The sequence below is a fragment of the Narcine bancroftii genome, chromosome 6, assembly GCF_036971445.1.
Source record: "Narcine bancroftii isolate sNarBan1 chromosome 6, sNarBan1.hap1, whole genome shotgun sequence".
NCBI lineage: Eukaryota > Metazoa > Chordata > Chondrichthyes > Torpediniformes > Narcinidae > Narcine > Narcine bancroftii.
In genome coordinates, this window is record NC_091474.1 from 51,054,481 (window position 1) to 51,070,839 (window position 16,359).

Here is a 16,359-nt window from a genome sequence, read left to right on the forward strand (position 1 = left end):
GTGAAGAGGACATGGCTTGAGTGATGGGGTCCTTGAGGATAGAGGCTTCTTTCTGAAGACACCGCCTCTTATAGATGTCCTTGATGGAGTGAAGTGTGCTGACATTTGAGGGGATTCAGAGGTGGTTCTCTGGAATTATTCTGGGAATGAAAGTGTTATATGAGGAGTGTTTGGCAGCTCTTGGCCTGTACTTGTTGGAATTTAGAAGCATGAGGGGACCTCACTGAAACATTTTGAATGTTGAACAGAGTAGATGTTGAAAGGTTACTTCCCATGGTGGGTGTGTCTAGGACAAGGGGGCAGAATTTCAGAATTAAAGGAAGTCTGCTGAGAACAGAGGTGCAGAGGAATTTCTTTAGCCAGCGGCTGATAAATCGGTGAAATTTGTTGTCACAGGTGGCTGTGGAGCCCGGGTATTTGGGTGTATTTAAGGCAGAGATTGATAGGTTCTTAATTAGCCAGGGCATCAAAGGTTATAGGGGCTGAGTGGGAAAATGGCTCACCTCACACTTAAATGGTGGAGTAGACTCGAAGAGCTGAATAGTCTATGTCTGCTCCTATGTCTCTTATGGGTGCAACGAGGATGAGGGGACATAGTCTGAAGATTTGTCAGATGAGAAACAACTTGTCCAAAATCCAGTAGATTCGTAGATGCAGTAGACTATCTCATTAAAGAGAGAGATGGATAGATTTTTGAATAGTTGGGAATTAAGGGTTAGGAGAACAGGAGGCTGGGTGGAACACAGCCTAGTGGAGCAAGCTCAATGGGCCAGATGGCAGACTCCTGCTACTATCTCGTATGTTTTTGTGTCAGGCCCACCCCACAGTGGGGCTTGGCCCAAGAGCAGAGAATGACAAATGTTGACTGCTGGAAATAATTTCCGTGCAGACAGCTTCCAGGTTAGTACCCTCATGGTTTATGGTGTTTACAACACCGCTACCCGAATCACCAACCAGTAATGCCAACTTGGTTCCTGCTTCACACACACTGCCTAATCCGCTGAGTGGTTCTAGCTGCATGCCCATTTCATTTGGAATCCTGGGCACTGAAGTGGCAGCACTGAGAGTTGAATTGTTCCCTATTTGCTCCAGAGGGCAGTCCCACTGCTGTGGACAATCATTGCCTCCCCTTTGATTAAGGCAAATGAGGGACAGCAGACAACACGCTCAACAGCTCAGCTCAAGTTTCTTGGGCCACCTCCTCCCACTCCACAGCACCAAAATAACCATTCTTCTCCACTCCACATACGCTCTTGCTGACTTTTATTTGGCAGTTTTATACAAAGTATATTTTAAAATAAATGGAGATGTAAAAAGCAGGAAAGCCCCTACTCCAGTTCAATCCTACAGAGACAGACGTCCCACCCACAGCTCCAGGGCCCCACAGGATGGATATCTCACCCACAGCTCCATAGTGACAAACATCCCACCCACAATTGCCTACACCTGCTTAGCTGCTGGTGTCTGCCCAGCGGAAGAAGTCACAGCGTGAGGCAGGGTTATGGGGGGCGCCCTTGGGGCGCTGGCAGGCGTAGAAATCTCGGCCCTGGTTGGGCCCAGCTTTCTTTACTGTGCGCAGGATACAGGGCTCCTGGTGTCTGGAGCAGTGTGGTGGAAGGGGGCGTCCCTTCAGCAGTCCCTTCCAGAAGTCAATGGGGGCTTCTTTCTGTCTCCCTGGGGAGGAGTTCACTTCCCCACCCAGGGGTGGGCTCGGGGTCGGGGTGCTGGGCTTACAGGATGTGACCGGCTTGAAGAAGGCCAGGAGGCTCCCGTTCGGGATGGGTCGCCCTTTTCCCCTCTTCCCCCTGCCCACTTGTCGCTGAGGCTTGGCCACCTTTGCCGGGAGAACTTCCGGGGATGCAGGGCAATGGCTAGGCTGGGCTACCAGGAACCTAGATAGTTTCTGCTGAACCCCCGCGAACTCCGGCATGTACCTGGTGCAGAGTGGGGGGCATCGGTCAGCGGGGAGGCAATCGGCCCTCAACCAGGCCTTCACGGGGCAGTGGTCTGACCCCTGGACCTCCGGCAACAGGATGCAATCCCTCAGCACTCCCAGGGCCAAGGCATGACTGGCCAAGATGTAGTCGATCCTGGTGCCATAGTTGGTTTGTCGGGCTCCCGTGTTGACACACCAACAGGTGTAAGCATCCCTCTGCGAAGGGTGGAAGAGGCGGAAGGCATCCACAAAGAGGCCCCCTCCACCCCCCCACTCTTTTTCCTCTCCAAGGGCGTAGGACACGAACCCATCCATCCACAGACGTCCTGGCTGGGCACAGAACTGTTCCTGCAGAAAGCCAGGACACGTCATGGAAAGCAGGCTGCTCAAAGCCCCCATTCCCCGAAACCCAAGGCTGGCCTGATTTACCTCTTCCTCAGATACAGGGTGCAGTTTCCTGACTGATCTATGATGCTCAATCACGCCCCTTCCTGCCCTCCAAATTCTCCTCGTCTCAGCCACCTCCGGGTGAAACTCTCAGACTATCCAAGCCTTCCCAGGGGCCTGCAGCATAGTGAGTGGAAAGGCACACCATGCTCCAGCTGAGGACTGACTAATCCTTCATCTAGCACCAATGCAACCTCCCAGTTGGCAGATGCCAGATGACTACAGACGGACCCCATGGACCTCCTTACCCACACCATCCACCTCCACTGCTGCCTTCAAGGATGGAAGGACTTATCACCCCCCGACATCACTCCCGAAGTCCCCACTAATCTTGGCGTGAAGTGAATTATTCACAGCACACAAGCAGGGAGTTTGGCTCACCGAACTTGTGTTGGCCATTCAAAATCATCTTAATTTATTCTCTTCACATTCACCCACAAGCAGTTAGGTCAGCGTGGTTAGCGTAACACCTTTACAGTGTCAGCGATCGGGACCTGGGTTTGAATCCCACACTGTCTGTAAGGACTTTGTACATCCTTCCAGTCTTTGTGAGATTTCCGCAGGGGCTCCGGTTTCCTCCCACCCTTCGAAACATAAGGGGGATTGCAGGTTAATTGGGCGGCACAGGCTCATAGGCTGAAATGGCCTGTTACAGTGTTGCATGTTTACATTTTTTTTAATTTAAGCAAGCAAGGGCAACGTAGAGGTGAGCAAAACCCATAGACCGCACACATCCTTGCGATACGGGAGGAAATCAGGGAGCCGGGGAGAGTTATCCGTGATCCGCGGAGCTTTTCCACTGCTGCACTGCGTCTTCACTTCCCTGGCCTAGTCTCATCTGTCCTTCCAAACACATCACTTGGCACACAAATTCCAATTAAACTCCGGATTATTGACAAAAGGACAGTGGGGAGAATGGGGGTCAGGCAGGATGGGGATGGCCATTCTGCCCAGCCACCTTGTGCTGGCTCTCCAAGAATTTCATCCAACTTCTGGCACAACTGCTGCTCCCAGTTGAAAGTCAGAGTTGTTCAAAAGCTCTTCCCGCTGGTCTCAGAGCACAGAAATTCCCTACAGACAAAGAGGGTGAGAGAGATGCAAAAGGGAGAAGGGAGGAAGGAGAGAGAGAGGATGGAGGAAGAGAAAGAAGAAGGGGAAAAGAGAGGAGGGAGAAGGGAGAGGGGAGGTGAGAGAAAGAGAAAAAAGGAGGGAAGAGAGAGGAAAGAGGGGAGAGGGGAAAGGAGGAGAGAGGGGAGGGGAGGAGAGAGAGCAGGGAGGGAAGAGGGAGAGGAGGAAAGTGGGGAGGGAAGGGAAGAAGGAAGGGAAGAGGGGAGGGAGAGGGACGGGAGGGGGAGGAGGATGGGAGGAGAAAGGGACAGGAGGAGGGGAGGGAAAATGGGAGGGGTACAGGAGGTGATCAGGGTGAGGAACTGGAGAGGGGATGGGAGGAGAAGGGAACGGGAGGAGGAAGGATGGGAGAAGAGAGAGGGGGAAGAGAGAAAGGGAAGAGAGGAGAAGAGAGATAGGGAGGAAAGTGAGGGGGACAGGAGAGAGGGGGAGGAGAGGGGGGAGGAGAGAGGGGGAGGAGAGGGGGAGGAGAGAGGGAGAGGAGAGGGGAGGAGAGAGGGGGAGGAGAGGGATATGGAAGAGGGGGATGGAAGGGAAGAGGGGGACGGGAGGGAGAGGAAAGGCAAAAAAGTTTAGCGGGGGATGGGAGGGGACAGGAGGAGAGAGGGAGAGGAGGAGAGAGGGAGGGGTGGAGAGGGGGAGGAGTGGACAGAGAGATGGGGAGGAGAGAAAGGGAGAAGGGGAGGAAAGAGAAAGGAAAAAAGTGGAGAAGGGGACGAGGGCAAGAAGGGGAGGAGGGAGAGAAAGGGAGGAAGGAGAGGGAGAGAGAGAGGGGGAGGAGGGAGAGGGAAAGAAGGAAGGATGCTTTGAGCCACTCCCTGCCCATGATCATCCCTGGTGTTCCTTTGCAATGAGAAGTTGAGTGCAGACCCGTATGCACAGGGCTGGGAGAAAGGGGATGTCAAATGCAAGGCCAGCTCCTGGCCTTTTCTTACCAGGTCGCCAGGCTCACAATGGTCGATGGGCCTGTGAGCCGTGTTTAAATCCCCGAGAATCAGCACATTCCTGCGGCAAGAAAGGAGAAGTGAGGCATGGAAGAGGCCACCTCCCAAGGAACAGACGAGTTTGGTGACCAGCGAGGGCCCAACTCCTCAGGAATGATGAGTGGATGAGAGCTCACAGCAGGTGAGTCAGGACCCATGGGGGAAAGGTCTGGCTTCACTGCAGATGGGTCAGGGTCCAATGTGGGAGGGACAGTGCTCACCAAGGAGGGAGAGGAACAATGACAGGAGCGTCAAAGTTCATGGTGAGAGAGTCAAGAACGATAGCGAGAAGGTCAAGGTTCATGCCAGGAGAGTTGGGGTTCACAGTGCGTGGGTCATGGTTTACGGTCGAGGATCACCGCAGGAGGGTTGGGGAGGATCAGGAATCACAGCAGTAGGGTCAGAGTTCATGGGGAGGGTCAGGGTTCATGGCACAAGAGTCATGGTTCACGTTCAGGGTTCATGGCGGGAGAGTTGGGAGATGGTCAGAATTCATGGCAAGAGGACCAGGGTTCAAGGCAGGAGCGTCGGCATTCATGAGAAAAGGTCAGGTCCACAAGGGAAGAGTTGGGGTTCACGGCAGGAGGGTCAGTATTGACAGTAGGTAGAGGCTCTCACTCTCCGTGACGAAGCAGAGCCTGAGCCTTGGCCTGCAGCAGCTGATAGAAGCGGAGTTTGAAGCGACAACGATGTTCGCTCTCAGGGTCGGCCCGGGGACAGTAAACATTGATCACCGCCAGCATCTCCTCCCTACCGTCAGCCAGCCTGAGGGACAAGGAGACAGAACTGTCAACAGATCGGGACCCCATGATAAGATGCAGAGCTCCCTCATCGCCCTTCCCACATGGTACGGAGCTCCCTCACTGCCATCCCCACTGTGCAGAGTTCCCTCACTGCCCTCCCCACAGTGCAGAGCTCCTTCACTGCCCATCCCACATGGTGTGCAACTCCCTCATGTTCCTCCCACATGGAGCAGAGCTCCTTCACCGCCCCTCACACACAGCATAGAGCTCCCTCACCACTCCTCCCATAGTGCGCAACTCCCTCTCCGCTCCTCCCATACAATGCAGAGCTCTGTCATCACCTCTCCTGCCAGGGAAGGGAGCACAATTACCTAATGCGGTGTTTGGTGATTAAGGCTCGACCCTCATTGTCCAACTCCCGCAGTTCCTGTTCTGAGAATTCCTCAGCCAGCCAATGGGGAACAGGGACTGCCTGATTCGCCAGTAACCCCGACAGACCTTCCTCGGCAGTCAATGGGATGGCATTGTCCATGCAATAGGTTGCCACACCTGGAAAGCAGTGACAAATGGTGATACAAGAGTGAATGGGGATGTAACAGAGGGTGGAGAAGGGTCAAGGAGGTAGGGGGCAGAAGGGTGAGGAAAGGGAAGGGTGAGGGAGGGTGTGAAGGAGCTGGGGAGCAGAAGGGTGAGGGAATTTGGACTCTTACCTGAGTAGCCAGTGCGAGCCCGGCTGTGGCTGAAGTAGGAGTTGAATCCCTCGAGGATCGCTGTCCCTTCCTCCAACAGATCCCCTGGTCAAGAGGAATTGCAGACGTTAGTGGAATGGGGTGACCTGTTCTGGCACCTTTGCTTCTAGGAGTAGAGGAAGCAATTATGAATCCCTCCTTTACAAAATAACTGACAGTGATCAGGGTTTCTCCTTCGATTATGGGCTTGACAAAGGGGCAGACACGTTGGTGCGAGCACAACATGCCTGCAATTTGCCCTGGATCAGACAAGATCACTGGCACAGACACAACGGTTGTGCAGAATCAAACTGTTCTTAAATTTAAATTTAGACATACCACATGGTAACAGGCCCTTTCAGCCCACAAGCCCATGCCACCTAATTACACCCAATTGGCCTATACACCCAGTACATTTTGAATGGTGGGAGAAAACCGGAGCCCCCAGGTAAAACCCACGCAGACATGGGGAGAATGTACTAACTCCTTACAGACAGCGTGGGATTCAAACCCCTGTCCCTATCACTGGTGCTGCAACAGCGTTGTGCTATCCACTAAGCTGCACCCAGTCTGCTGGAGGAGATTGCAGGTGTCCAACACAAAACTTGGAGCCCCCGCGTGGATGTTGTTCATTCCTCCAGCAGACTGTATTTTACCTCAGCACCCAGCATCTGCTGTCTCCTGTTCGACTTGAACTGATCCATCAGCATGGATTGATGGTCAGTGTCCCTAAGAGGTAGCAGGGTCACCTCCCTGCCAGATACTATGTGAGCACGAGTTATCATCAGCTCAGAAACAGGCTCTTCGACCCAACTCCTCCATGACAACCAAGTCTACCTGAGCTGGTCCCTTTGGCCTATTTCCTTCTACAATTTTCCTCATCCACCGCTTCTTCTGGCAGCTCGCTCTACATACCCACCACCCTGTTTGGAAAAAGTTAGCCCCTCATGACCCCTTTGAATCTTTCCCCTCTCACCAGAAATTATGCCCTCTAATTTTAGACTCCCCTACCTTGGTACCATAAAACTCTCTCTCGCAGGAATGCTTGCTATCCCTCCAACATCAGACTCCTCAACAGCAAACTCAATCAGGGAGTCATTTAAGGACTCTTACTTGTGCACTTTATTGATTTTCTTTGTTCCCTCTGTACATGTTTATGCTGTATACAGTTTATTTTTTTGTACTACCAATTAGTGGTAATTCTACCAAGCCCACAGGAAAAAGAGGTCTCAGGGTTGTATGTGATGTCACGTATGTAAATAAATGTCATGTAAATAAATCTGAAATCTGAAATCCTATGACTTTGTAACTTTATAAATCAGGGGAATACACTGAATAATTTAGAAAAATTACAGACCAGTGAGCATGTCATTAGCAGTGGATTAAGTTATTGGAAGGTGTCCTAAGAGACCAGATAATAATTATTTGGATAGCCATGGACTGATTAGAGATAGTCCACATGGCTTTCTGCGTTAGATCGTGTTTAATGGCAGTGCTACTGAAATAAGAGACATCCATACAGCATGAGGTGAACCAGTAACTGAACTTAATTTTGAATTCCTTGAACTGCTCAAGGAGACCGCCCACCTCCAGTGAGGGGGATGCTGGCCTTGGGAAGTGATGTCAGCACGTCGTGGCACCACTCCCCATTTAGTGGCATGCAACACAGAAACAGCACTGTCCCCTGGGCGATGCATGTCGCCAACCGGAGGCTTCTCCTCGGAAGGGAAGGGGGGCCCATGCCATCTTGTGTAGAACAACTGTGTGGCGATCCGGCCCATCTAACCATGTGGCCACTACACCACCCCCCCACCCTAGAATTGCTGTCACTCTTGAAGCAAGTTACTGTACTGTCTTTGGGTGGACAGCCTCTGTATCTCACCTGGGGATCCGGGGTGGACTGGTCTAAGTCCAGATGCCCTGCCTTGAGGCAGTCGATTGTAAACCTGTCCTGCCGCCCCCCCCCCCCCCCCCACCCCCCCACCACCACCAATGTCCAAGGTGAAAACAACACTGTCACACTGCAACACCTTGGGGCATTCTCCGCACGAAAATGAATTCGGTGGACTGCAGGTTTGCCAGGTGGAGAGCCGTGTCAGGAATGTGGTGGTTTCCATCTACCCGTTTGTTCCCTCAATCACTGGAGGACGTCTGGTTGTGGGCCAGGAAGGTTAAAGTAAATGTCCCCTGGGATGGTGGTAAGCGGGGAGCCGTACACCATCTCAGCTGACAACGCTGGTACGTCTTCTTTTGGTGCTGTGTGAATTGCTAACAGCACCCATGGGAGTTCATCCATCCAATTAAAGCCTTGTAGTCGAGCTTTCAGGGTTGCTTTCAGGTGGCGGTGGAAACATTTGATGAGTCGTTTGCCTGAGGATGGTAGGCCATAGTATGATGTAACTGGCTGCTGCACAACTTGGCTAGGTTGGCTCAGAGAAAGGACATGATCTGGGCCTCTCGGTCCGAGGTGATGTGGGTCTGGACTCCAAAGTGTGAGACCCAAATGGACAGGATTGCTCTGGCACAAGTCTCTGTGTCGCACATGGGCAGGGGTAGCGCTTACAGTCAATGGGTAAAACGGTCGATTACTGTGAAATCAATACCACATACAGGGAGCAGGCTGACAATGATCAAACAGTGCTGCACCGAGTTGAAGATCTAGAGTAGGGCCTTGGTGTGTCTGTGCACTTTGCTTTCATTAGCAGTTCAAACAAGTCTTAGCCCACTGGGTTACATCACAGCGGAAGCTGTGCCACACAAACTTGTCAGACAGCAGGCAGACCGTGGACCTTATGGAACGATGTGATAGACCGTGTATTTGGTCGAATACCTACCGTTGCCAGGTCGCGGGTAGGATGGGTCTGGGGAAGCCTGTGGACATGTCGCACGGTAAAGTTGGGCTCCCCGAGGAAGGACAGAAATAGCTCACCTTCAGGCTGGTGATGGCGGTCCGGTAGGCCCAGACACTGGCATCTTCTGCTTGCTCTTTGGATAGCTGAGCAACATCGAGCCCTCCTGAGGTAGTGGCGATGCCCAGTCTGGACAACGAGTCGGCTACCATATTGGATTTGCCTGTGATGTGTTGAATGCCTGTTGTATACTCGGAAATGTAAGAGAGGTGTCGTTGTTGCCTCGCTGACCATGGGTCTGAGACCTTGCTGTGTGTATGGGTCTGTGTAGGTGACGAAAACCCTTCCTTCTAACATGTACCGGAAATGTCGTATTGCCAGGTACAGGGGCAAGTTTGCAGTCGAACGCGCTGTACTTGAGTTCCGGTGTCCAGAGATGTTTGCTGAAGAAAGCCGTGGACACCACTGTTCTTTGACCCACTGCTCCAGCACCTCCACCAGTGCCACTTTAGTTGCCTGGAATGCTTCAATAGTTTTGTGCGTCCACTGGAGTGCCTTTTCAGAGTTTGATGAGGTCAAATAGGGGTTGCATGAGGGTAGCCACTACCTGGGAGGAAATAATGCTAGAAGTTCACCATCCCTAGGAATTCCTGTAGGCCTTTGATTGTGTTCAGCCTGGGAAAATGTTGGATAGCTTTCACCTTAACCAGCAGTGGTGTGGCCCCCTCTCAGGTGATACAGTGTCCCAGGAAATCAATAGTTTCCAGGCCGAACTGAAACTTAATCAGGTTCACCGTGAGTGCAAACTTCTGCAACCTGTTGAAAAGGCAAGTCAGGTGCACCCTGTGTGAGCTGGCATCAGGGCTGGTGATGAGAATGTCATCCAGATAAACGAAGATGAAATTGAGGTCCCTGCCAACCAAGTCCATGAGACGCTGAAACGTCTGGGCTGCGTTCTTTAGACCAAAAGGAACTCAAAGGCCAAAAGGTGTAATAATGGCTGTTTTCGGGATGTCGTTAGGATGCGCCAGAATCTGATGGTACCCTTTGACAAGGTTCACCTGGTAGCCCTGGAGCCTAGTGGTGAAATCCTGGATGTGGAACAGGGTATCTACTATCTATCTAGGACAGTGGCGTCGTTGAGTCGCCTGTAGTTGCCACACGGGCACCAATTACCGTAGTTCTTCTGGACCTCGTGCAGCTGATGCACGGGCTGTTTGAGTGGCAGAAGATACCCAACTCCACCATGGCAGTGAACTTGGTCTTGGCTTGAAGGAGTTGGTCTTGCGAGAGGCGCCGTGCCCATGAATAAACTGGAGGTCAATGAGGTGCTCCATGCTACATGCTGGTTTAGCATTGTGGAAGTTGGGCACCAACAGTGACAGATACTTGGCCAGTAGGAGGGCATATTAATTACGGTCCAGACCGTGGATTCTTAACGGCAGAAAGGAATGTTGCTGTAGAGTGAGGGGTTCTGACTGGAACATGGTAGCGTTGGCCAAACGGCATCTGTTCATGTCCACAAGGAGCTTGTGTGCCCAGAGGAAATCTGCTCCAAGTAGGGCTTGTCCCACAGACACAATCGTACACTTCCAGTGGAAAACCATGTCCGTGGCATGGATTGTGACCAGACGGGTGCTGAAACTCAGAATGGAGGAACTGTTGGCTGCCTGCAGGGGAAGGCCCTTGGGATTGTGTTTTGAGTTTGAAATACGTCAGTGGAATGAGGCTTATCTCTGAGCCTGTGTCGACTAGGAAATCCTTCTTTGTTCACTGGTCCCTGAGGTAGAGTAGGCCTTTATGCGTGCCTACTGCCGAGGTCAGTATCGGCGGCCAGTCTGTCCATTTCCCGCTGCCTCGCTTGACTTGGCATTGGGAGTACAAGCACGGGCATTACGGCCCCATATGCGGTGATAGAAAGTGATCGCTATGTGTGTTTGAGTGTTTGTTACATTGCAGTTGGGCTGTGGCTACTGCCAGGAAACACAGCGGGGGAGGGGGGGGGCTGAACCGGCAGCACTGATGGCGTAGATCAGTTGCACATGATTGGAGCTCTGTTTCAGGGTGTGGAAATGTCTGTCTGCTTCTTTGGCTACCAGGTGTGGGACATTGAAATCCATGTCAGATATTGCCAAGGAAACATGCACCGGTAGCTTGGAGAGGAACAGGGTCTCGCACAAGAACAGTTTGTGTGTCCATCCGCTAAGGCCACCGTTTTGTGCATGAACTCGGAGGAGTCCTATTGCCCAGGCCTTGCATATTCAGGATGTGAATGGCGCGTTTGTGCCAGCTGAGTTCCAGGAAATCAAGGAGGAAATGCCAGAACTGTTTGTACTTGTGCTCCATGGGAGGGCTTTCCACGAAGGAGCTTACTTTTGCAGTGGTAGAGGCATTCAGGGCGCTGACGACGTGCCAGAACTTGGTATCCTCTGAGACAATGCCTCTGGTCTGGAACTGTGACTCGGCCAGTTGTAACTAATTTCTTGGCTGATTTGCCCATAAGAGCGGCAAATGCACGTCCACAGCGTGGGTCACAGCTGTTGCAACTGTAGCAGTAGTAGCATCCTGCATTTTGTTCAAGGTGGGTTCCAAAAACATTGGAACCGACGGGGTCACCACTGTAGCTGCTGCTAACGGCAGCATGAGGTGAACCAGTAACTGAACTTTATTTTGAATTCCTTGCACTGTTCGAGGAGACCGCCCACCTCCTGTGAGGGACACGCTGGCCTTAGGAAGTGACGTCAGCTCATTCCAGCATCACTCCCTGTCCAGTGGCGCGCAACATGGAAGCAGCACTGTCTCCCACAGGTAACACGTGTCGCCAACCATGGGTTTCTCCTCGAAAAGAGGCCCTGCGCCATCTTGTGTAAGATGACTGAGGTGCCGATTTGGCCCGTCTAACTGCGTGGTTGTTCAGCCCACTAAACTGATACCATTTTTAAGGAGGTTACCAGGAAAGTTGATTCAGGAAAGGCCGTGGATGTTGTCTAAATGTATTTTAGTAAAGCTTTTGTCAAGGTCCCACATAGAAAGTTGATCAAGAAGATTCAGTCACTCCATGTTGAGGATGAGGTTGAGAATTGGATTCGACATTAGCTTTGAGAGAGAAGCCAGAGAGTAATATGAAATTACTGCCTCTCAGACTGGAGGTGCCGTTGGTGTGGTGTGCCTTGGGGATCAGTGCTGGGACCATTGCAGTTGTCATCTATATCAATGATTTAGATGATAATGTGGTAAAATGGATCAGCAAGTTTGCATATGCCACAAAGTTTGGAGGTGTTGTGGACAGTGAGGAAGGCTTTCAAAGCTTGCAGAGGGATGTGGACCAGCTGGAAAAATTCAGCTGAAAAATGGCAGATGGAATTTAATGCAGATAAGTTTGAAGTGATGAAGTTTGGAAGGGCAAACTAGGATAGAACATAGACAATAAATGATGGGGAACTGCAGAGTATGACAGAATAAGAGATCTGTTTAATTGCTTCTCAGCTTTTGCCAACCTTGGAGCCTGTAGTTGCCATTTTTCAACTTGAGGACCAGAGTTGTGCCAAAATGAAAGACAAAGAAGCCATTATGAGGCTGTAAAACAAGAATAAAACAGCAAGAGACATCGCCCAAACCTTAGAATTATCAAAATCAACTGTTTGGAACATTATTAAGAAAAAAGAGCATACTGGTGAGGTCAGTAATTGCCAAGGAAGATCTCCACTGTTGATGACAGATGTCATCATAATGAAGAAAGATCCCTAAATGCCTGTCTGACAGATCAGAAACCTTCTTCAGGAGGCAGGTGTGGATATATCAATGGCTACTGTCCACAGAAGACTTCATACACAGAAATACATATGCTACACTGCGAGATGCAAACCATGGCAAAGGCGGTGTTCTTTGGATCTTGGGCAGTTCCTTTACGCCTCCACCCCTTTCTCTTGCCATCACTCTGATACAGGTTAATCTTGGTCTCAACTGTCCACAAGACCTTTTTCCAGAATTTTGCAGGCTCTTTTAAATATTTCTTGGCACCCTGTAATAACCATATAACCATTTACAGAGCGGAAACAAAATCTGGCCATCATTTCTGTGTTTAACTGGTGGTTTCCATCTTGTTCATGAAGACTTCTGCGGACAGTAGTCATTGACATATCCACACCTGACTCATAAAGAGGGTTTTTGATCTGTCAGTCATACGTTTGGGATTTTTCTTCATTAAGATGAGAATTCTTCTGTTATTAGTGTATGAACTAACAACCCTCTTAATTTTGTAGGGACTAAAGAGACTTTGTTAGCACTAACAAAGGAACAGCAATGGTAAATTCAAAAAAAGTTTTTTATTAAACCATTAGTTATGACATTTTTTACTTTTCTCTAACTTAAACTTTAAATTTGTGTGTGTGTTTTAAAATCCCAAACTCTAAAAAGTCAAACTTTTAAACATCAGCATCATTTTGGCCTTGCTTGAAGGTCTTAAATTCTCCATTCAGAAATAATTATAAAGCGCTTTTAAACACAATATCTTCAGGCCTCTTTAAAGTCACAATTCTTTTAGTGAGTTGTCCTTCAGAGAGATTTTCCTTCATATAGGAGTGACCATTTTCTGGGCACAAATAAGAAGTGGTCTTACTTATTTAAAAGCCACTTATGTTATTTCTCCTGTGAATAGGATAATACACCCTGTCTTTCCAGGAGGTGTCAAATTTTCTTCTTCAGCTTTCTTAAGAGACAGTTTTCTTCCACGATGAGGCTGCACTCTTTATTTTCAACTTATTTTCTGTATTCCCCTTTTATTAGGAGTAATACACAACTGGTTACTGTGATTCAATCCTGTCTTTCACAAGGTTTCAAACCCCTGTGTGGGTAGGTGGGGGTCCCACAGGGTCTTCACTTCTGAAACTGATTCAAAATGCCTGAATTTGATAATATATTTCTCCAAATCCCTCATGTCCCATGTATGTAACATCATTTCTGTCTTTGAAGTTCATAATGTCTTTTCACACTGATGTGCAAAAACAACTTTTATCACTTTCTCACAAAATTAAAGTAATTAACTTTGTTTGATGGATCTCTCCTGGTTCCAAGCTGTCTAGAATTCACAAAAAAAAATGGCTTCTTGGACACTCAAGCAAACAATCCATTTATCTCAAAAGCCATCATAAAAATTCTTTTATCTCTTCTCCAATCAGCAGCCATTCCATCTCAAACTGGCTCTGTCTTCCATCTCAAAGTACTAAGTGTGTTTAAAATGTTAATGTGCTGCCTTTGTGCTGAAGCCAGCATTCTTCAGACCATGGGTCTGTAAAATGTAAATGGGCCTTGTCCACCCAAAACTAACTTTTTAAAACTATATTTTGTCTAGATATAGTTTAACATTAAATTAAGGATTAATATTAACACAAATCCATTACATCAGCAGTGAAGGTCATCCTTGGAATACCAGGCCCTTTGAAAATACTCAGCTCACCAGTATGCTCTTCTTAATTAAGTTCCAAACAGTTGATTTTGGTAATCCTAATGTTTGGATGATGTCTTACTCTTTTATTCTTGTTTTTCAGCCTCATAATGACTTTGTTGACTTTCACTGACATAACTCTGGTCCACATGTTGATAAACGACAACTACAAACTCCAAAGTTGATCCAAATCTTCGAAGCAAGCCTAGCACTTTTATACCTGCACAATGAAGCAATTAAGCATACCAGAGTACTCACAAACACCTGCGAAGCCAAATGACCCAATGTGAATTTTAATTACATGTGACTTGTTTGATTACAAATTTAAAACTGTGAAGGGCAAATGAAGGAAATATGTCTTTGTCCCAAATATTTTGGGGGGGTGTATACACACACACACACACATTAGGGGGAACTTCTTTTATCAGAAGATGGTGAGAGTGTGGGACAAGCTGCCACTGAATGTGGTAGATGTGGGTTCGATTTCAACATTTAAGAGAAGATTGGATAGGTACATGTATGGGAGGGGTCCAGGTGCAGAACATTGGGACTAGGCAAAATAAATAGTTTGGCCAAGACTAAATCGACTGAAGGGTGTATTTCTGTGCTGTCGTGTTCTAATGTTTCAAGGGGATGCAAGCAGCCTCAATAAGGGTGGTATGTTTGATGTGATATACCCAGAATTAATTATGTTACACGTGGGGAAAGAAAGTTGGTTATGGCTTCCATACTATATATTGCCATACTGGCAGGGGTGATAATGGCGAGGGGTTTTATAAATGGCATTGTGTATAGGGGGGTCACCAGAGCTCCCTCCTCACGATGACCATAATTGGTAGGGACTTACCCATGAATGGGCAGGGTGGGGATGGTCCTCATGAAGACTGTGTGAAGGAGGGTGCACCTGATGACACCGTCCTCGTCCCCCCTCATTCCCTTCCCATCACTTCCTGAAGAATGGGGAGGGTACATGGGGTGAGGGAGGGTGTGTGGGAAGGGATAGAAAGAGAGAACCCAAGAAAACTGGATGGGTATGTTGCCAGGTGTAGATACAGAGGGAAGCAACAGTTTGCAGTCTCCCCCAATCACCTCACAACCTGTCACAATGCCCACCCATCCCTCCCTGCAACACCCCATTCAATCTCTATCAACCATTCTTTGCCTGCCCCTCCAGCACCCCACAGCCAACTCCCACCAGTTCCTCACTCACTCACCCTCCTCCTACCCCATTCCCCTGGCTTCCCTGCACTCATTCCCCTTCACTTCTCCACTCCCTCTTCCTCCTCTCCTATTCCCTCCACCTCATTCATCCCTCTTCCCACTTCCTTGCCTGCTCTCCTCCCTCTTCCACACATTCACTCCCTCCACCTCTCCCTTATCCATTTTCTTCCATTTCCTCCTGACCCTTTATCCTCTTCCTCCCTCACTCTCCCACATTCATTAACTCATTCCTTCCCTCTCCCTCCTTCATTCATTCCCTCGCTCCTTCCTCCTTCATTCATTCCTTCCTTCACTCCCTCCCCCTCCTCCTCACTCACGGCTCACTCGGGTCTCCTGCAGGCAGATGATTTGGGCCCCGAGACTCAGCAGTCTGGACCGGAGCTGGTCACCGCGGGCCCGGATCCCGTTCAGATTCCAGCTCACCACGCTGAGCCCCAGGCCTTGGCCCTGGCCCGGGCCCGCGGCCTCCATACCCAGGAGACGGATGGCCCATCGCCAGCGGAAGGACCAGCAAGAGCGGGAGACAGCGCCACCCGCAGGTTGGATGATGAAGACAGCACCACGCACAGGTGAGAGGATACTTGACGATGTTGAGGACGGCGCCACTCGCAGGCTGCAGACAGCGGCACCTGGAGGATGTTGGAGGCTGTAGACAGCGCTACCTGGACACTAATTAACCACCTGGCACGATCCCCGCCTGGAGTCAGAGCCACCAAGATTTGGGAGGACCGCCGGCGCCAAAAAACAGCTCGAGTGGCGAGTCCAAGGAGATTTGCACCTTGGTGGAGACAGGGACGGCCATTCAGCCCTTTGAGCCAGCCTCACTAGCATTCCTCCTCCCCATTTACCCTTCACCCTACCATTCCCTTCCTGACCAGTGA

General features: G+C 49.9%; 1 protein-coding gene across 2 annotated transcripts; it reads right to left on the reverse strand.

Annotated features, from left to right (window-relative positions):
- Positions 1 to 1,246: 1,246 nt before the first annotated feature.
- On the reverse strand, positions 1,247 to 16,145 carry apex2 (APEX nuclease (apurinic/apyrimidinic endonuclease) 2). 2 transcript variants are annotated; one of them, XM_069884959.1, is made up of 6 exons: positions 15,796 to 16,145; positions 5,948 to 6,031; positions 5,609 to 5,786; positions 5,113 to 5,259; positions 4,447 to 4,516; positions 1,247 to 2,284 (listed from the first exon to the last, which is right to left on the reverse strand). In XM_069884959.1, exons 1-6 carry the CDS (start codon positions 15,947 to 15,949, stop codon positions 1,451 to 1,453), a joined length of 1,467 nt encoding a protein of 488 aa, XP_069741060.1. In that variant the 5' UTR covers positions 15,950 to 16,145; the 3' UTR covers positions 1,247 to 1,450. The 2 variants fall into 2 exon arrangements, with proteins under 2 accessions (XP_069741060.1, XP_069741059.1); XM_069884958.1 differs by lacking the exon at positions 15,796 to 16,145 and adding an exon at positions 15,105 to 15,123.
- Between the last annotated feature and the right edge of the window lie 214 nt (positions 16,146 to 16,359).